This window comes from Corvus kubaryi, unplaced genomic scaffold, assembly GCF_017639235.1.
Source record: "Corvus kubaryi isolate FWS band 111438036 unplaced genomic scaffold, C.kubaryi_AGA036_p1.0 66, whole genome shotgun sequence".
Taxonomy (NCBI): Eukaryota; Metazoa; Chordata; class Aves; order Passeriformes; family Corvidae; genus Corvus; species Corvus kubaryi.
The window spans coordinates 6,757,859-6,780,016 of record NW_024582054.1 but is presented as its reverse complement, the minus strand read 5'-3'; the positions used below and the strand labels follow the sequence as shown (position 1 = coordinate 6,780,016).

At 37.5% G+C, this 22,158-nt stretch overlaps 1 protein-coding gene across 5 annotated transcripts in view; it reads left to right on the top strand.

The window, feature by feature from the left end:
• Positions 1-21,795, top strand: part of CDIN1 (CDAN1 interacting nuclease 1) — a 135,197-nt gene extending 113,402 nt beyond the window's left edge. For 2 of the 5 annotated variants that reach the window (XM_042047511.1, XM_042047504.1), the window contains one exon: positions 10,977-13,852. In XM_042047511.1, the coding sequence (XP_041903445.1) occupies positions 10,977-11,112 (136 nt within the window). In that variant the 3' untranslated portion in view covers positions 11,113-13,852. Of the gene's footprint in view, positions 1-10,976; positions 13,853-19,323 lie in introns of those variants that run through there. The other 3 variants (XM_042047508.1, XM_042047505.1, XM_042047506.1) reach the window with 3 other exon arrangements.
• Positions 21,796-22,158: the final 363 nt, after the last annotated feature.

Sequence of the window (22,158 nt, the reverse complement as noted above, 5' to 3'; positions counted from 1 at the left end):
ATCCTTCCTTACTTTTTGAATGCATGGTGTGCTTTGATATTGCAATCACAAATACAGGGAGAAGATTGGAAAATAAGCACTTTAAGAAACAAGATATTTGCAATTTTTGGCTAACAAGGGAGAGGGAAAGACAGCTGGTCAGAACAGATAGTAATCTTATCACTTAATTTACTTACTCTGAGCTTTTATGCAGCGTAAGAACAAAAAAAAAAAAAGTGGCCATGCTCAGGTGGAAGTTAGCCAGGTCTCAGAAGAGTTGGTAAATAACTCATTGTTCATGACATTTCAAGCTGCTTGCTGAAGCTTAATTTCTCTTTGAAGGGAAAAGTGGTGTTTATTTTTCTTCTTGTTGTTGCTTTTATTTTCTATTAGTTTTGCTTTTGTCTTAAAGGGAACAGAAATTGAACAGGACTAGCAGCTCAATAGGTCACACTTTTCCTGGTTTGTTTGAAATGAGACTGCTAGTACTGTCTTTGATGCCCTTAGCAGTCTGCCAACCAAAAACATTCATTTATCTAGCAATCTAGCAATTGCATGGCAAAGAACAAAAAAAAAGAAAGTAGAGGGAGGGAGGGAGGGAGGAAGGAAGGAAGGAAGGACAAGAATATGTAGTCCAGCTGTCTTACACTGTTTTCAACATGTAATTGTATGAAGGAAAATGTTAGTATTATGCAATTTTATTGTCTTGCAGACTTCTGCCTCAGTTCTCATCAGGCATGGATTGTAATATGTCACTGGCTAACTCAACTAATCTGCCGTTGCTTTTAAAAGTTCACAAATGATAGTATTTTCCTCTGATTCTTCCTCTCCCTCCTTATGGGCTCACTTACATTGCCATGTACATTTTTATGTCTTCCTTTTGGACAGAATTCTGCACGTTGGTGGTCAGCCCAGAAAAGTTTGGTGCATAGTAAGCAAAGAAAGCTGAAACGCAACTGGGTTTAGTGTTGGTATATACTGAGAAGGAACAAATAACTTGTAAATAAATCTAAATAGCATGAACTTTTCAGAAGGTGCATGCAGTAGAGCTCTGTGTGTAGCTGTATAAATAGTTAAGGAGAGAGAAGGCAGAAAGGGGAAGTAGATTTCTTTGCTCATCCCCAGTTATGCACTTACTTCACCTAATAATGAATGTAACACTTAACTACAGATATTTGTGGTCTCCTAGAGTCTCTGGAACGGTCTCCAACTTTCACCATGTGAAAATATTTCTTCTGGGAGACCGGACATTTTGCAGGTGATACATAAGACTTGTGTATCTCAGAATGCACTCCTTTCTGAATAACAACTAAATCCCAAATTATTTTCAAATATGAAGTGGGGCAGGACCAGTTGAACAGACACTGGGTATATGAATCAACTGAGAGACAAGCTGACGAGCTTCAGGCATTAAAAATAAGTGTGTGCCAGGCACAATTAAAGTTTGCCAGCAGATTGCAAAGGTAGTGGGAATATTCAAGGTCAGAAGGGGTGTTTGCCTTCCTTCTGGGTGGGCATCAGGTGCCACAGTAATGGGCAGCAGACATACCACTTCCTTTTTCATCTGTTCCCTGCTTAATACAGATAGGTGACTTACGTTTTGAGAGACAGTAAATTTAAGTACAGCATCACACATAAAATGCTTCTGCCTGTCAATTATGGGCAATAGTGTGTTTGGTAGTTAACTGCTAAGCAGCATTGTGTGGAGATACTCAGTATGATTTACTGTGCGGTCTTCTAATTCTCTGATCTGGGAAGTTGGAAGCACAGATGAGCTGTCCTCCATTTGTTAATTCATCTGTTACATTGTTTGTTTTATTGCATATTTGTGTATAAGGATTTGAAGATACAGAATTGTCTAATAATTCATTCAAAATGTCTTGAGATAGCTTTAATGCTGGCTCCAAGATTTATGCTCAGCAAATACTAAATATGCAGGTGTATAGCACCTTTATTTATCAACATTTCTGCTATCAAAATTTCCTGAGCAACTTTTCTGATTAGTTTGGTTCTTTTTTACAACAATTACTAAACAAAAATCTAATGTTGTAAGAGCAGTTCTGCCTCCTAGGTTAAATGCACTTTTGGCATATCCTGTCATTCTGGTGAGCACTGACACCAGATAAACAGCTGCACAGAAAGAAAGGATTGCTGCAAACTGTGAGACACTCACAGATTATTCAGATATCATCTTGCATGGGCCTTAGGATAGCCTGTTACTTCCAGCCCTAAAAATAAACAACTATTAATCACCTAGTGGCAACTTGAGTTGACCAGCACTTGTGGCTGCCTGGACTTCAATCTAACAGTACTCAAAAGCTTTTCTCATGTTTTCTGTCACCCAGGATAAGAGGTAGTTTGCAGCCAAGCATTCCTTTGGGAAGGCTGCTGTGAGTTTAACAGAATGTTTGAAATAACCTCAGTAACTCCTCTCAACACTGATCCACAGCTTCAAAGGTGCAGAATCAAACAATAGTGGCCTTGCATCGACAGTCTCTGGAGAGCGAACTAATGGCATGAGGTTTTCTAAGGGAAACTGAGTAACAAGCTCAAGAAGCAACATTCCTTGCCTGGATTTAATCAGAAAGCCGTGCTTTCAGTAACAGTGTATGGAATAGTTCTGCAGTGCCAGCAACCATCTCTGTTCCTTGTTTATTCGAAGAATACCACCATTCTTGCAATGTCTTAACTGGTAAATACAAGTAGCACAATTTAAAATAGAAGCAGCACTGCTTTAGTAAACTAGTCCTCAAATTGCATGTTGTAGGATTGGAAGGGCGTTGCTGTTTTTGAACAGGAACACGTGAATGGACTTGCAAAATAGTGGACACTAAAACAATGTGCTAACCCTGAATTATGAAAGACAAATACACTGATGCCACACCTAATATAGAATAGAATATTAGACTTTCTCCGCCAGAATGGAAATTTTGAAGCTTCTGAAAAAGAAGATGAAGAAATTTTTTCTTGTATTGTGCCTTTTGGATTTTAGGGTTTTTTGGTTGAGCTTTTGTTTAGTTATGTCCCTCATACAGGGTGCCTGAGGTCATTTTGCCCTGTATTGAAATGGTTAACTGATGTAGAATCCTTGTATTTCCCAGAATACTGCATTTATCTCCAAACTATCAAATAATGTACCTGGAACACTATTATCTCTTTTAGCCAGATACTGGAACTATCTTCCTATGCAGCCAAAATGCATTGTTTTCCAAGGTGCATACCCAGGTGATCCCCACTAGAGCCAGAAGAAGCCACCAGTGTGCACTCGCAGCCCAGAAGGCCAAGTACCTTGTGGGCTGCATTCAAGGGTGGTGAGGCAGTGTAACAGGCTGCCAAGAGAGATTGTGGATGCCCCATCCTTGAGAGTGTTCAAGGTCAGTTTGGATGGGGTCCTGAGCAACCTGATCTCAGTGGGTGGCACCCCTGCCTACAGCAGGGGGCTTAGAACCAGGTGATCTTTAAGGTCCCTTCCAACCCAAACCATTCTATGATTCTGTGAAAAAAAACTGTGGCCATTATTTCCATGAAACAGTTCAGCAGTATAAGGGTTAAAAATCTCTTTTCTAAAATGTTGATGTGAGTATCATGTTAATTTTCAGTACATCAGCCCAATCCTGCAGTGCAGGCACAGGGTCACCTTGTAGTGTGTCTTAAGAGCACAAAACCTTACTATCTGATGTACAAAGAAAGCATCTACCTGATTTTTGAACATGCTGAGACTGAAAGAAAAAAATGTTGTACCTTAAGTGCACACAACCACTTGAGAGTGGAGCATCTGGAATACTGCTTAATAAACAACAACAACAAAGTTATATTTTAGTAGATTTTAGGACATGAACCAACAGAAATTGAGAAATTAAAAGTTCACTCAAGGCTTTCTCCTCTTAATGACAAGCTGCCTTGAAGCCAGTATGTGTTTTCTTTCTCACTCACTGCATCAGTCTTCACTTAGAAAGCCTTGATCCTTGTAAATCACTGTAACCTTAATGTTATTTAATCATAGTTTTTAAAAGTTAATTTCCATGAGAACTGTATTTTTTTAAAAAAGCCTAACTTGTCATTGAGGATTATAGAAATCCTTTATTTGCCTGGAGAACAGTACTCAGATCTGAATGAATAAGTGTAAGTGAAGAATGTGTTTCGACAGTTTGTTTATTAAAAATGTATTATGCAGCTAAAAGTTATATTGTATTTATAATATTTTAATGACAGTGACTTGCACAGTTTCTGGTGCAATCTACTAATATGCATTTAAAACTGTGCTATGGAAAATTCTAAAATATTTTAAATGCTCCCTTATGTCCACATAAATATCACTTGATTTCTTTTTATTTCTCAAAATGCCAAAAGCAATTAAATCATATTATAAGCTTGATGAAATACTGCTGTTTGATTGAAGCTTTAACAGTCTCATTGCAGAGTTAAAAAGACAACTAGTGTAAAAAAAAGCTCATTAAGATGTAATCACGTCTGAGTGAGGTGTAACCGTAGAGACAGAGGCCTGATATTAGTTTCCATCCACCTTTTTTTTCACCTGACAACTCTAAATTCCATATCAACTGCATATAATACCAGTTTCTGGCATTCATGGCAATGCCTACCTTTCTCAGCCCAAAGAAATTCCCACTTTTGAGTCAAAACCTTGGAAATGGGAGTCTCACGAAATATAAGTAGACTTTGATTTTTCCTTGTCTTCAGTAAAAATAAGACTTCCTCCAACTGCTGTGGTAACATCAAAGCTTAAAGCAGATTAGGTTTTACTTGCTTAATTTTACCTTAAGCAGCATGAACTGGGTGCCTGCATCCTTGAGACATATTATGCTGCTAGTGTCTGTGTGTGAGGCATGATGTAGGTAGTACTTGTTCATGCCATGGACAAGTTTCCTATTATCTTTAAAAGTGGTCAGAACTTGTTAAACTTTCTTGAGCCACATTTGCAAGGAAATTCATTTATTTTTTTCCAGTTGCTACGGTAGGAAGTCAGTGTTAAGTGGCTTAAGGGAGTTTGGCACAAAAATATTGCAGCCTTATGGATTACAGGTTAAGGATCAGATTTTTAAAGCAAAAGTTATCATTCAGTTACTTGGTTTTTCTAAATACTGGATTTTTTATTCCTTTCTTTCAACCGGATTTGGTGAAGTCAAAGTAATAAGGTGATGTGTGAGTGTCACTGGATGACAAAATTGTGTGGAGGATTTGGAAACTGACAGGAATAATAAAACCCCACCGTTATCTTCAAATTGCATTCAGAGTTTTTAAAATGCACTGTCTTCATGCAAAAGTACCTTTATTTGATTTTTAAACTCTGTGTAAATGAATGGTAGAAAAAAATAACCTTGTTATAAACTTTTCTGAATTAGGGCTGCAGTAGCTGTTTAAGTGGAAAGTTTCATGCTAATCGAAGTACATTTCTGAGCAGTGGCTCTTAAATGTTTGCCAAGATATATAATGCTGTGTCATCAGCAATAGTAAACTAGTCTAGACATAAGGAAGTTGGCTGACTGATGCCAACTGACCTTATTCGAAAATGTGGTCTGTAGTTGTTGCCTACTAGCCTAGCTCTGCCAATTTCTAAATTTCTTCCGCTGACACAAATGAGACTTCTACAAGTACACTAAAATAAAGCTGAGTGTCCATAAACAGTAAAAATCCAGTAAAAGTTTTATGTGTTATTATAGGGGGGGTTAATTATTTTATCTTCAAGGTTTATTAGTACTACAAGTAAAACCCGTTTACTCAAAACTGTGATTCTGATGACTGATGTTAAATTTTCTTAGAAGGTAATAATTTATTTGTGAACTTTTGTGATTCCCCTTTCCCAGAAAATAAGTAGTGATGTACAAATGGTAATGCTCTGGTTTCATGCTAATGCTTCATATTTAAAAAGAAAAACAAGGAGACAAAGCCAGCTTTTTAGCTGGCATTCAAAAGTGAGGGACCAGAATGCAGTCCTTAAAAGACACGTTCAGGTGTGACCTTCATAATTAAAATCACCAACTTTCATAAGATGAATACTTGGCTGAATCCATTTGATAAAATATTTGTTTAAATGCATGCATGTTAGAAATAATAATTCATATGCCAGCATTTTATTATGAGGGTCTTTTGGAATTCAAATTATTTACATTATGCTGAGATGCATATAGCATATCTATAACAAATAGACTAAGAATAAATGAAGCTTAAGTTTTATTTAGATAGAAACAATTCCAAATTGTTTTACATTTCTGTTCAGTATCAAGCAGTGTGTTGAAAATGCATTTTTTCATATAACCACATGCAAGGCTTTTTGATGGTGAAAAAATCACCTCACAACAGCCACATGTCTAGGCAAATCCTTAGAAGCTGGTATGGACCTCACACAGACATTCCAGAGGAAAAGACATTACTAGAAAGTAGTTTCTCTTGAAGTGAAGTAGTATATGTGTGAGCCTACTAGACCACTTCGATAAATAAATAAAAGTCTTTTTTTTTGTTCTAGCACAAAACTGGTTCAACTGGAGGGCAAGTTAAACTCAGATGCATATTTTACTTAGTTGTTTTCATTCTTTTTTTTTTTAAGTGATCCGTTAGTTTGTTGTTGTTGGGGTTTTTTTCTTAAGAGAGAACCATTTGGCTTTGGGTTAACTGAATTTTGCCTTCTGGCTTTACAGTATATCTCTGTGAAACTCCTTTCCAAGACAAAACTCAGTGTCCCACAATTATCAGTGTACTACTTTAGCTATGGGTTTCTTTCAAGATTTGTGTGATTAAACCAATACAAGAGTTCCTCTGAACAACCTGAAATTAGTGCAGACCTGACTTACTTGGAGCAAACAATATTGTCAGATGTTTTATGTAAAGAACTTGTTGAGACTGCAACTATATTTAACTATACTCAAACGGTATTTTTCTATCTCAAATGCTTCAGTTGATTCTTTGAAAGACACCATCTGCTGCCTTTAGTACGTAGACTAAATTTAGTCACCTGTATCAAGCGTAAATTAGGCCTAAAGTAATCCACAAGCTTTTGCTGCTCTCATCTTGCCATGCCTTGGGGTTGTGAGCCTGACTGCCTCCATTTTGGCGCTTCTGGTACTCATACCCCAAGTGCAGCTGAGTTGGCTTTGGCTGCCTTCTAGTCACAACTTCTAATGTCAGTACTAGACAATGACTAAACCGGGATTTATATAATGGTAGCTACCTATTTATTGGTTGATTTTTAAGTAAACTGATGCAGCCTGTGTGGACAATTTTCACTTGCTCTGTTTATTATGTTCTGAAGGAAGCTTGCTTCTATATTTCCTGTTTATTCTATTTTTGCTTCATGGAATTAACCGAAGCTTAGTTACTTGGATTTCTTTTCAGCTTTAGAAAGAAATCCCTCGTAAAAGTAAATTTCTGAAAGCAGAACTTTCACTGGAATAGCTGTAACTACAGTTTTTTATAACCTTTGGACACGTTCCTTCACACCTAAGCTTTTCACACCTAAGAACTAAAGACAGGGGAGAAGAAATACAAGCATATTTTCAGGGATTTATACAATTTTTCTCCAAAAGAAGAAAATCCATAGGAGTCCAATGTTTGTTACATGCTCTGGTTGATTTTCAGTTTAGCTAAACTTTCTCCAGTGTGTCTTTCATATGAAATAAGATAACCTGTCCTGTCTTGTATCTATATAGTTTTAGAACCAATTGGTACATTCAAAGTTTTTCTATGCTCCTCGGAGCTACTGAATGCATCCCCTTCCCATAGCAATACCAAGTAAGCATTCTCTCAGTTCAGTTCATTCTCGTGTGTAAACCACGGTCAGTCACTAACTTGTTCAATGTTACAACTGATACAAGAAATCAATTTGTAGCTTTACTTTGTAATTCACAGCACTTACTTCCATTCCTCAGGGTGTCATATCTCCACTTGGGAAGGAGTCAAATTAAAAAGTATGGTTCTTACTTCCAGGTTACATTTCCCTACCTCATCCCCTTATACAAAAAGGTTAAATGTCTTTTCAAATTAAGGCAGCAGTAATTAACCAGTGGCATTGTTTGTGGTTTGCCAGCTCTGGGCATTAATGAAAGAGAAATTAGCACTTAGCAGCAGGAGTTCCTGATAGTCAGTGGCAAATGCTTAATGGGCCAACAAGTTAATTTTGGTCTTAAGTACTGCACTTAAGTGTTCTTAAACAAAAGTATGACATGGGTTTTTATGTGATCATACGTTGAGGCCCTCCCCCCTGCCGTGTAGCCCTGGGAGAGGGGCCCTGGGGGACAGACACGAGGTTTCCCTGCCCCTGGTCAGCCTCGTTCCCCATCGGTTGTTTTGTGTTCCCCTGCGCGGGCAAGGACCCTCGGGTCCCGTGATTGAGCAGTTCCTCGGCAGAGCCCCGGCCATGTGGCTGGAGAAATAAACATCTCTGAAACATCTACCAAGAATCTGTCTGTCCATATATATTTCTTTTCCATGGGCCTTGTTGTCTGATACATCGTGTTGCAGTATCTGCACTGTAATAATCATACACATGAGCTTTGTGATATAGACCTATAATAGAACGAATGGCACAATAGAGTTGAAAAAATGCAACCTAGACAGCACAGGGCAAACAGTTTCGCTGTAACCCCACAGTCAGAAGCAGGATTGATGGATGTTCTCATGCTAAAGATGTACTTGCTCCTGCCATTAACAGTCTGCAGATGTTCTTGTATATAATTTTATTATCAAATTTGGTATTTCTGAACATAATTTTCTAAGCACCTCAGAAATTGTGCTTGAGCTGAGGTGATTTGCTCACAAGACATAAATTAGCCTTTTGAGGTATCTTGAAATAGTAATTTTGTTTAAAATTACAGTTTCAAAAAATAACTAAACAAATTGCTTAAGCACAGTGCCACATGCATTTTATGGTGGATGGAGGATTCAGACTGCCACACAGCAAAATGAGCCCTTCAAAACTTGGATGAGCAGCTGCTCATTAGCATCAGGATTTTACCTGGCACATGTGCTCATAATGAGTAACTACTTGCATACATTTCATACCTTCTGCCTTGCACAAAATAGCCCATTAGAAATGTAAGGTCTGCTCCCTATCTTCTGGGCATTTTTGCTTTTAAAATAATTATGGTTAGTATGTAAGTACATCCCCACCCAATTACCCATTTCTATATTTGCTTGATGTGGGAACAGATACGTAGTCTGTGAAGTGACAAAAGTAGGGGCCCCTCCTGGATCAGCAAACTGCTGTCTCACCAGAGGCTGTGAGCATCAGTCCTTGGCCTCACTTGCCTTGGCCTCTCACTCCTGCTTGGGTCTCCAGGCTTGCAGGTACAGTGAGGTTCCACGTGTTTTGGCCCCACAGGAGCTTAAGCAAAGGACAATGGAAAGAAGTCCATAGAAGCTGAAATAGTTGGCCAGCCAAACAAAACTTAGGAATTGGGTATAGGCAGCATTTTCCTTCACATTAGCCACTTTTTAGTCTGTGCTGTATTTATTGCCAAATGTGTTAGGATGTGTTGCCTGGTACAACCAGATTTGTCAGAGTTTTAACCTTTCAGTTTTCGAATATCAGCTTTCAGTTGCAAAAAGCATATTTGCCAGTGTGGCCTCAGCTATGCTGAGGGGTAATTTACTCTGCCACTGAACTGTGGCCACTTGGAGGTTGAAGAGTAGTAGCCATAGACCAAAATGTTACAATGCTCTGCAGCAGTTTCAGGCAAAAGAGTACCGTGTCTAATTGAAACTGCAGGAGGAAGCCACAGGGGTTTCTTCTTCCTTTGATGCCTATTCCATTACATGAGCACATCAAATAGAGTTTTCCCTGCATTGTTGGAAAGAAACCACCCTCATGAAGCCAGTCTGGCACTACCCATGGCTTTGAGGGCTTGTATTGTCTGCTCAGTGGACATTTAGGTTACCGTGCCTCCCCCCAGCTCATATTTATTATAATTAAATGCTAACAAAAATTGGCTGCCATATTGGTTGAGTCCTGAGTACAACTCTGTATATAAACCATTACATGACATTCCATTGAACTTTTTCTTGTACAGACGGTACCTAACAGCTCATCCTGCACTGTTGGTTTTGGCAAGTTCACTACAGCATATAATAAATCAAGGAAAGAAAAAGCTTTTTGGTCTAATGTTGTACAGACTGCTGTAATGTTAGACTACAGAAAGCAGTTCTGTTTTTAGACATCCTTTTACTAACCCAACATTCATAATTTATGATTCCACTGTAAAATTCCTGCAACACTACACCAGAAGTAGTGCTGCCCTTTAATTAAGTGCTCTCAGTAGGAAAAACGTGAAACTGATGTGCAAAACATATCGCAGTACACAGTGATTGATAGTGATTACTTCTTTATGAACCCAGCCTGAAGGTCTGAACTTCCTGATGGGTAGAATAGTCCGTGGGGCTACTTCCTGAGATTGCCTAGTGGGGATCAGTCAGAGTTAGCAATATCTAAGGAATTCCTGAGGCACATTTCAGAGACATTACAGCACAAACTTTCTGTTTCTTCTGAATTGTTATTTATGCTAATAATTACCTGAATAATAGCTCATTGTAGAGATTATATTTTGAGGATTCTTTGTCACCTTCATGATATTATAATTCGAATGAACTGGGACATGAGTAAAACCCTTGTGTTTCTAATGTCTGCACACACAAATCTAAAAGAGCAGAGTGCATGGCCAAAGAGGTTTCTCTATATATCACACTTACTGAATGTTATTTAGTATTTAATACATAGGTATTTTTTACTGACATGTGCAGAGTATTCAAAAGAAAAAAACTAAAACTTCGATGTGGATTCTTTGAGTCTCTAAATAGCATTCTTATTCATGGAATCAGGTACTATTGACAGCAATCAATGGCACATTCAAAATTTGAAAATTAAATGGAGGTCAAATACTCCCTCCAATTTTGCAGTGAAATTACCAAATTTGTGTTGGAATCACAGAGGTGGGAAATTAAAATTCCCCTAACACAGTTACGTAAGTTCACTTTTCCTTTTTGTTCGATAGATTTGGCCCTGGATTAGTCATCTATTGGTACGGATTTATTGAAGAGCTGGACTGCCATCGTGAACGTGGTATCCTGCTAAAAGACTGCTTCCCTACTGACATTGTGACTCTGCGACACAGCATGGCTCAGCGCTGATGTTGGGAGGAAGAGGTAAATCCGGAAGCAATTTTACTTTCCTGCAGTGTAAACTAATGGCAGCATCTGCCCTGAACTTCAGCTGAACTCCTGCTGCCCGCTCTTATGCTACTGCTGCTTTACACAAACATATCAAGAGTTTCTGTTTTGCTTCAGACCTCTGTTGTGATCAGCCAAAAAAGACAGACACAACCCACTCATTATCAGCAGTTCTGTCTCTGTCAAACAGCTAGTTTTGAGATACTCATAATCTTTCTTCCTTCCGGATGGCTTCTTCAAGCATTCTAAACAAAGACAAAAATGCAGAGGCTGAAAGGTGGAGCTTTCAGTTCTTATCCCTGTTACAGAGTCACCTATAAAATTAAGTGCTTTTTATGAATTCAGTATGTGCTAGTGATGTGACTAAAACACCTACAGTGATGTGGAGATTTGGTAAAGACTGTTGTTTTGGGGCTTAAAACAATATAATGCAAAGCTGGTAAAGCCCAAGTGGTAAGAGAGGATCATGACTGTTACAGTAAATACCCAGATTTTGAGATAATAATTGGTGCGTGTGTTTTATCACTGTCTGGTTGTTAAAGTCAACAATGTAATCCCAAGTTAACAGTTAAAAAAATAGGGGATTTTGAAAGGGGGATGAAAGTGAAGAACACAGGTTTTATTTTATGTATATAAGCCTGTGAAGTTTGGGGGTAGTTTTTAGGGGGTTTAATAAGTATTTTAGTGACTCAAAAATAACTTGCGTTTTTGTCTTTTTCTCTCCCTCACCCCCAAGGAATCTATACCTAGGAATTTTTCTCTTAACTCACTAAGGAAGGAATCTGTCTTGACCCCTCTAGGTAGCAAATTTCTGGGACACTGAAGTCCAAAATAACAACGTGCAGGAGCTCTCTATGTGGGGTATTTCTGAAGGAGTTTGCCATCCTGGTGTTCAAGAAGGGGAATTTAAAAAAAAAGATAAAACAGTGTTTCATACTGGATCAGTTCCACAAGACAAATAAAGCACACAAATGAACAGAAGTTTCCTGTGTAGTTGTTTCCTTTAAGAGCCTTGTTTTTCTCGTGTTAGAACCACCAAGATCAGAAGTTCATTGAGGTGGATGTTAGCCCTTCTTGAAATTTTGAGTTCAGTCTCTTCTTTTTCCATCCACATCTCCACTCAGAGGGGCAAGATCGGGTCACAGGTTTGTGCTCTCAGATGTTTTTTAATGACAGCAGCTTATTGGGCTTGACACACTTCAATACTCTTTATTTTTGCTAACTGTTATTCAGGAAAGGACAAAATATTTTAAAATGTCAGCGAGAGATTTGCATGTATGCTCATCATGTTCAGATTTTCTGAGAAGAGCTATGGATTCTGTTGTAGAATTAAAGGTGTGATAACAGTCTCCCTAAAGCACAAGTTGATGACCTTCTCTGGAAGGAAAAGGTCTCTAAAACAGTACAGTGCATATTCATCACCTTTTTTTTAGTTGAGGTGATACTTTGTACACTGTATGATTTCAGAAATCATGTGCAGAGTTTTTACAGTCTTGCCTTGAGTGGAAAGGATATTAATCCTACTCAGGAGTTTTTCGGCTGTAGTTTTCAGGTGCATACACAGTATTTCTATTTTTAATTTTTAGTTCTCACCTTAACACTTTCTGGCAAGTTTCAGACAGGAATTTATCATTTTGACTTATCTTTCATTTTCAAGAAAAAATATCTTTGGTCTTCTGGTACTCTGTCCCTTGCTGCAGAGATAGCCTAGTATAGCCCCACTATAGTGAGTTATTGTTGTATAGAGATGTTTTCTTGGATTTGACTGTGTTATAGTGAAGAGATTTGTTTAAAAAAATATTCAAACACCTGTAACTCATTTATGTTCAACTGTTTAAGGTATTGTGCTGAGCTTATTTTATCTGACCAGCCTTAAGGATTTGCCCATAAAGATACACAGAAGCAATCTGTGAATGAATGTAGCTGCCTTATGCTGCACACAAGCTACATTTAGGGTGTTACTCCCCCTGGGACTTTAAACTATGGTTTAGGTTAGTGGAATGTGTAAAATCAAGAAGAGAATAAAAAAGAAGAAATAACTGAACATTATCATAGTAGAAAATTCAGAAATAATGGTTGTCTGAGTGAAATGGGTTTTAAAGGCAAACGGAATTTGTTTTAGCTACTGCATATGCTTTCTGTTATATGAAATCATTTAAATTAGCTTTTACATGATACACTAATGCTGCATTTTCTTTTTGAATAAATTAAATTTATCTGCACAGATGTTGAAAATTCCACTAACCTCCATCAAAGCTTTTCTTTATTTGTTTTTACATTAAACAAATTTATGTGGAGACGCACAGATAAATCAGGTTAGGCTTATATTTGTTTATTTATTCCTCTACCTAGTGTTGTGACATACCAGGTTGGAAAGCAGTACAGCTGTCTTTAATCAGAGCTTTCAACTCATCTTCATATATTGCCCACTTTAAGAATCTTTGTATTAGAATGAGAAATAAATTAGCCACGAAAGTCTATATACTGTACTAATTTAATTGCATGCTATCAAAAAAGCTTTGCCACTATAAAAACTATGCTGTGTCACTATTTTAAATGCTGAAAGCAAAATATAGAAAAAAATTAGGACTGTTTTGTTATTACTACTTGTATACTGAAAAAAACCCCTCATTTGAGTATTTTTCTCTGTTTATCAGATGTAAACATCCATTTAATATTAAAGAGGAAGCACTGCTGTTTGCTTGTGGGTTTTTTCTTGATTTTGTTTTCTTAAACAATGTTGTGGCCATTAGAACCTTAACATTAAAACCAAATTCAGTTTTATGGAGTATTATGTAGAGTGTGCTAATGAATTATGCCAAGCCAGAAAACAGAAGTGAACATAAAACTGAATGATGTTCTCACTGGCATATATAGACTTGCAAGCATCTGCTCTTACCACCACTGGTATAGGGCCTGTTCTGAGCTTTAGGAATTGATGTAATTGTATTGAGTAGGGAAGCAAAACTTCCTTGTGAAGGAGGAACAACACAATGGTGGGCCACACACTCTAGTATAGGAAGAAAGCAGGGGTTTTGCCATTCCTATATTCTGGGGACACATTATTAGTATGAGTTTCATAATCTTTCCCTAAAGACAGCTCAGAGCAGAAGAACTTTCGTCTAAAGCTGAAGAAAGGGGACCAAATGTCCTATAGTGCTTACCTCATTACGTTAATAGTACTGGTAGTTCATGAATAGTTTTCATCCTGTTAGGTTGTATTTGCTCATTCAAAAAGTCATTCTTTCCTGGTATTGGTTTTTGGATTTCTCCACCATCTAGACTACTACAGAAGACTATCAATGCCTCTTTCCATTTGCCGCTCAATCATTCCCTTTTAATTTTCCATCTTATTTTAACCATTTCACATTTATTTATTCAATATCCTCCCATTTGCTTGTGTCCTATTTGAAAAGTTTCTACCATGTTTTGTACCGCCTGCTTCTGTTTCTGTTACTACATCTGAAGAGTGCTGTTTCCATTTCTGTATACATTTGGACTGACCAACCATCTAAAGCAATTTTGCTCTTACTCTAATTTAAATAGCAGCTCTAGATTCCAAGTAGACTGTCCTCAAATTTCCACATAGTTTTGTAATGCAGAACCGTTGTGATGATCTTCTTCATTCTCTTGGTGTGAAACATAGGTCATTTCTGCAGGCTGGGTATATTTACCAAACAGAGCACACTTAGTGCAGAATAGTCACTCTCTCCTCTATTGAGAGTACAATTGTACAGAGGACTAAGTTAGTAGTGCCTCTGTGCTACTAGAAAATAGGCGTAGGCAATATTAGGAATTCAGCTGTTACAGCAGGTCTTTCATTAAGGAGCCTTGTTTTCTCTGAGTTCATGCCTTCTTTGTGCACTACTTCTGCAAGGAGATCTGTTGAAGTTAAAGGTTTAGCTTTCCTCCTGTGCCAAAATCTCATTGGTTCAGAGTGGAAAAGATGGGTATGTCCACATTTCCACATCACAGTCGATCTGGCAAAAGTTTGTACATTATACAGGTTGTTGTTATTTACCAGAGTTGATAACAATTCCTCAAGGGTCAACAAAAAGTACACAGAATTTAACTTGATTCTTGGTGTTACTTCATCTGATGTAGTCTTACAATAGGTAGCTTCTTCCAAAGGGATCTTCTGCTGTTAGGTGGTAAATATGGAGCTAGGGTAACAGTAGTTAGAAACATGTGTTTGTTATTTTGAGGATGAGATAAAGTACATTAGAACAAATGCTGCTCAAGTATTGATTTAATATTACAGAATAAAATGGGAGGCTGCCTGCAAAAACAACAAAAAAATCCTCCTATCATGTTATTCTAAGTCACAAAAGGCCATTTGTTGTGGATTTGCAGGTTATTCAGAAATAACCTTTTTATTACATTGACAAAAGAAGAAACCTCAAGGGCTTGCTCTTTACAGTGGTGTGATAGGAACCTAAAGTGTGCCTGTTGAAAAATGAACTAGCTAACAATGGGAGCTTGGCAGCAACTTCACCATTTATAGAGAAACTGTCTATCTGGTACGATCTGTATAAAATAGACCTCTCTTAGGTTAGGGAAAGGTCACAAGTTACACAAAGTTTGGATAGTCTAAATGTGTTACTCAAAACTAACTCTCCTGTGTATAGTAAATATTAATTGAACCTGTATTATTAAAAACATGCCAGGATTCAAAAGATTAAATGAGGAAGATGTAATTATGAGCTACATAATAAACAGAGCAGTTTTAGTTCCCCTTGTATTTTTCACTTTCCTGCTATTGTTTCATATATGGCTGTTATACAAAGAGCAGCTGAGGTCAGCTACTATAAATTATGGGTTTCGTACAATAGTAATCTACCAAAATTATTCCAGAGCAGGATCAAAGAGCTTCAAAAGACTTTTCAAAAACTTTTCCACATGATAAAAAGACACTATTTTGATGCCCTATTTTTATGAGGATTTCTTGGTTTAGAGTTGCATCTTAGAGTATTCAGCTACTTGCGTTGATATGATGATATTTGAACACACAATATTTGCATAATTTGTTTGCAGCCTCAAATAAGCATGAAATGGTAATATTAAAAAAGCTGGTTTTAAATACATTTTAAAAGACTGGTACATTTTTCAAGCTAGGTTTTTAAGTTGATCTTAGTAAAAAGATTTTTGTTTGTGTGTTTACTTAAGGAAGCCAGGAAGACTTCAAGTGAAATTTGTTATTTCTTCTGTTTACAAACATACAAATAATATTTGCAATAAAAACAATTATTAAAAATTATAACATTAATTCTTACTAGCTCTCAGCTGGCATCATGTCCCTGCATAGGACACCAGCCTGCCCTCGCTCCTGGCCAGGCTTTCACCTAACGTGAACAATTGCATGTCATTTGCACAGATCCATAGATGTGGCACTGCGATGTCAACGCAAAATGAAATGTCAATGCAAGCGTATGGAGACGAAGTAACAGTATTGAAACCATGTCAGTGCATATCTACAGAGACCACGTTACTCTGTCAGTGTGATTTTAGGAAGATCACTTTGAAATGTTAAAATGAAATGAAACTAAGTCAATTAGGTAATAACAATTGAGGTTCAGGGATTAATTGAGGGCCTAAGGTGAAGCCAGTGGCCATTAACCCCAGCTAGTTATTAATTTTAGAGAAATAGAGAAATATCCTTGGCTAAGGTTATTGTCATTATTAGAGAGTTGGAAGGGTTTTTTCCCTACATTGTGTAAATAGTTTTTGCTGTTGCTTTTAATAGTGATACACAAAAGTGTGGTATTAAAAGGCAGTTAAAGGCATATTAGTGCAAAGTTGAGGATTTTTAGAACATTAATCTAGCCAATAACAGACAACCACTTCTTTTTTTATACAGACATTTAACAGATTTATATTGATGTCCAGCTATCTGTAAACAGACAGATTTACTATAATGTATTTACCTCTGAGAACTTGTTGAAGAAAAATAATATGAACATGGGAAAATGTTCATTTACACAGCAAATACTATTTGCATAGCTCAAGTATTCATTGTTAAAGCAGACATGTAAATTGGTCAAACAATAACAATATTAAATAATTATTTTTGAAAATACCTAAAAAAGCACCAAGTCAAGGTTATAAACTTTATGCAAATTCAGGATTTCAGAGTATATGACTAGCATTAGGACACAAATGTGTAATATATTATTCTTTTATAATGTCAATGAGAGATGCTTGCCAAGAGCAATGACTCTGTGGTTCAGCATGCTATACAAACACATGAAATCTGTCTGGGTCTCTGTCCTAAGGAGAGAAGTCAGGACACTAGATCGAAGTCATACAGTTGTCCAAATATACACAAATATTATTTTTGCTGTTAATAAATATCAGGTACCCTTTTTCTTATAGAAGTCCCTGATAGATATTTGCTTGGTATAGGTGTGTTGGTGGAGGTCTCCAGGAAAGGGAAGTAAATCAATGTTTATTCCTGTTGTAGAAGGTGGTATCCCATGTTTAAGTGTTGGTGAGAGCAATGAGACATTTCTGCAAGTTGACAAGTGACAGTGATGTTAAGAGAGCGTGACATGGGAGAGGGGATGAGCTGCATCTGGAGGAGTCCAGGCCCTGCCCTGCTGAGAGCCCGCAGCTTTCAGAACTTGACCTGGGCATACTGGAGCTTCTGTCTCCAATGTGAAGCTGCACAGTTGTGGTCTTGCCTCCCAAAGTGCCTCAGGGGTGCCAAGAAAATTTCTGAAAGGTCTTTGAAAGTCCTAGTAGAAGAGTACTAGGAAAATGCAAGCTTTATTACCAGAAGACATTTTCCATTACAAATGGTTGCATTGGATTAATTTTCTTCTTTTTAATTTTCTTTTGCTTTTCCATAGTGAGCATTCATGCCACACTTCATTTTGTATTCTGCCACAGCATGATAGCTCCATAATGAGTAGAAAAACATAAAAACTATTTTGATCAGTTTATTTCCATACACTCTTTAGGCAGCCATATTTTAGTGTGTTTGGCACTGCATTACATACAAATGATAAAATACACTTAGAAAAAAGTAGTCTGGCTACACATCATAAAAAAAAGAAATAGGCACTGTTGAGTCTCAAGACACACAGTTTCATCCTTCCTCTGAGGCACAACTGTCTATACAGATCAGCTTAAATGTCTGTCTAATCTATTCTTTAAAAACTGCAATGATGGAGATGCTTAGAAAGATTATGGGAATCCACTTCCCTACCCATCTTTATTTAGTTAGAAAGATTTTCTAATGTCTTACCTAAATCTTTTTTTGCTGTAATAAGCCTGTTACATCTCATCCAATTATAAATGCATATGGAGAGTAAATCTGGTGTCTGTTTTCTTTTTCTGACCTTTTCTGTATTTGAATATTGTTTGCTGAACGAAACACCACAAAATCTTCCAACATTTTTTCACAGAAAGTTTTTAATGTTATGATTATATTTGTTACTCTACACATGTGTGTTGTATTTTAGAAACCCATTATGTACAAGATTCCTGCAAATATGTTCCTTCAATGACAAGTTGTTGTGTTCGATTGAGGCTGGACCTTTTATAATGTCCATATCCGTATTCATCACAAATCAATCTTTTTTTTATCCTATTATTCTTTTCCTTTTTGCAGATACTACTTGCTAGTGTATTTTTAATTTTAACTTGTTGACTTCAGACTACTTCTGTGTTCTGTTTAGTTTGAATTCCACCCTTTGGAAATAAATACTTGATGTGATTCACAAAGTTTTGAATGTGTCATCTGAAGTCAATGAGTTAAAACTGTGTGTTTCAAGGTTATTACAGAATTTGATGGTTAGCCATCACCAATAAAATATAGACTAATGGGATATATCCATCACAGGATATGCTCTTAAAACTTCTACCACCAGTCTTCATAGTCAGAAGATGTGGCTTACTGCTCAGTTTGTGAAATAAACATTTACTTTAACAAAATAAATAGTAGGAAAGAGTCTGCTAGCAAAGTGTAGCATGCAGAAGCCACAACTTTTTTTGCTTAGGTGTACATTTGCCATGATGGTCCGAATTCTCAGTTCTCAGGTTGTCTTGATCATCTTAAAAGATTCTGTTACTACTCATGCAGTTATTGGCTGTGATGAGCTTGTACTGGTTTGCCAAAAAGCTGGAAGCTCCAGCTGACAGAAGTTTTCCTGTGCTTTCCTTTCATCCCAGCTTTTCAGTAAGGTTTGCTGAAGGCAGAGGGTAAGAGTTACTTGTGCTCCAGCAACACACAGACCCTGGAAGCTCAGCAACATTTTCTGGCGTGACAAGGAGATGTGTCTTAAGAATGCAAGATAGTAAGTGTCACAGATTTATCTTCCATTTGCCTAATCCATGCTGTATTTGGCTTGAAACAGTCCAAACCATTCATGCTTTGCATAATTGTTTTATGCTCCTTGACCAGAGATAGATAACTTACTCATAGCTAATACTAACTAAAGAGAAAGAACAAAATAAAGTATCTAATATTTGGGAGACAATGGGGAATTTTAATTACATCCCAGATAAAGTGTTTGTTAGCTGAAAAAGTAACATGGAAGAGTGCATTTAGAGGGAAAATATGGTGTCCTTTTTACAGGGTGTAATTTGCAGTCTCCGTGTTCCCGTTTTACAAACTTCAGACTTTTCTCCTTCAATTACTCAGGCATAAGAACTTACTTACACAAAGTGGTCAGTTTATCAGAGCTCTACCATGAGGACTGAAAAGCAAACTCCATTGCATTTTTCTCATACTTACCCATCTCTGCCCCAGGTATGCCTGGGGGGAGCTATGAGTCTGCTGATTTTTTTCCTTATCCTACCCAACATCACTTCATTGCTAGACTAGATCAGAGACAGTCATCTACTGGCAACTGTGTTTAGCAGCATCATGCTGGTGGGTGAGCATTTACTCTCTTATTCTTCCACAGGGACTGGATTTTATTCAGCCATATTGGTCTTCTGCAGAAGTCTTGGCATGTTAACAAGCTAGTTTTCCAAAGTAGGGAAGGTGTTACAGTCTCATTCCTACTTTCTGGGATAACTCTTTAAAAGTCACAGTGACTTTTGCTAATACTGACACAGTGTCCATTTTGAGCCGTACGTGCTATGGCACAAGAATGGCGAGAGCCAATACAGTGAGCACCAAGTAGAAGAATACCTTCTTGTGCTTAAACAGTTGGTTCAGAATTACTTTACATTTCTCACTAATGAAACTGCTTCACACTCATCCTGTTAGCTTTTTTCTCAGTTTTTTTTCTGTGTTAATATAACACTTTGGTTCTAATTCCATTTTCCTTTAAAAATTGCGCTGTACTAGCCTTCTTGTTACCTTTTATACATTCTTCCTTCCTACACTGCTTATGTCTGTCCGTTTCTTCTTCCAGAGCTGCGCAAAGCTCTGCTTGCTCCATGTACTAAGCCTGACTAAAGCTGTTAGTGGCTGCTTCTGAAGAGAGGCAACATGCAGCCCCTGAAGGACAACAGGGGGAAAGTCGTCACCAGAGACTTAGGTGACAGCTGCTCTTTGCCCAGTCCTGCTTTGGAAGACACTCTCAAGGTGCCCCACCTTTCTGGGTCAGTACATAGGTGTCTTATAACCCACAGAAAGTTTCTTCTGCTAAATTGCATTCAATAAAAGGTATCTTTAATTAAAAGCCACTTTGTTCTCCCAACTCTGCTAGTTTTTTCTATGAAATCCACTTCTTTTGCTCATTTCCACTTTCATTAATGAGGTTTTCAATTATTTTTTCCTCTGTGAAGTTTTCACTATTTTCTCTCATCTGATTCAATTTGCTGAATCTCCCCTATTCCCTTTCCATGTGTTTTTAATCTAGGAAATTTAGAAAATTTAGAAAAACAGTATTCTTAGGGGCATAGTAGCCGCCATATTCACAACAGTGAGACATCAAAACTCTCAGGCACACAAGTTATATCTTTAAATATGTTAGCTAGTGAAATGCATTAGTGTGCTTCCCACTGATCCATTAACAATGTGAGAACACGACTTCCTGTGTCTATTTAGCCCTTGGATGGTGTCGTGGTTTGACGCAGCTAAGCATCAAGCACACGAAATCTGTTATTTTCATAAGGGGAAAATAAGAAAATATTGAGGAAAACTAGAGACAGATGGCCATCCCGTAAGTGATGGCTTCCTGGTTTGATAAATACTAAAAGCTAAACAGCAAAGCATTTTCTGATTTCTTGGCCTCCATTTCCTTCAAAGATATCAAAAAGTGTTTTCCTGAATTCTTTGGCAAGGCGTATCCAAGGTGAATCAGGAGCAAAGGAAAACAGAGGAATGGAGCTATCGTAAGGACAAAATCCCAGGTTTGAATTCAAGCATTGACAGTCCTGTGACAGAAGAACCAAACTGTACCTCTCTGTTTTGATCAGTGTGGTGGGTTTTATTATCTGGCTCTACAGAACTGAATCAGCAATAGAATTAGTCTTGACCTGGCTTAAGGGCTAAAAGCAGTTTTACAGTATGTTTGCATTGTCTGCAGATGTACTCTTGATTTCTCACTGTCTCTCTCCTCATTGCTGCAGTGCTTTCTCTCAGCTCCACAGGTCCAGATTGAGAGGCAGCTTGTGAGACTTGTATACTTTGCTAAATGTATTCATTTGCCAATGTGCTAAAAATGAAGATATTTTTATATAATTGTTTCATTGTCTGGTTTGTTTAATCTTTCCACATTGTTCTCACTTTGGAAAGTTCCATTAACTCCCATGACTGGAATAATACCTTTGTCAGAAACACGTTCAGTTCAGTTTATCTCCTCAAGTTGTGGAGCCACGTCTCCTTCTGTGCTTCTGAATCATCATTCCTTGGGTGACTTAAAAAACATTTATGTATTTTCCAATCTACAATTTATTAAAGCTCTGGTGACGCGATATAAAAGTCAATGCTTGAAGAAGGAACAGAGAGCCAATATATTTCTCTGCTTTGTATATGGCCTCTGTCAAAAATACTGAGATCTGGATACAACAAGAATATTGGCAAGTTTTAGATGGATCTGAGTGGCACAA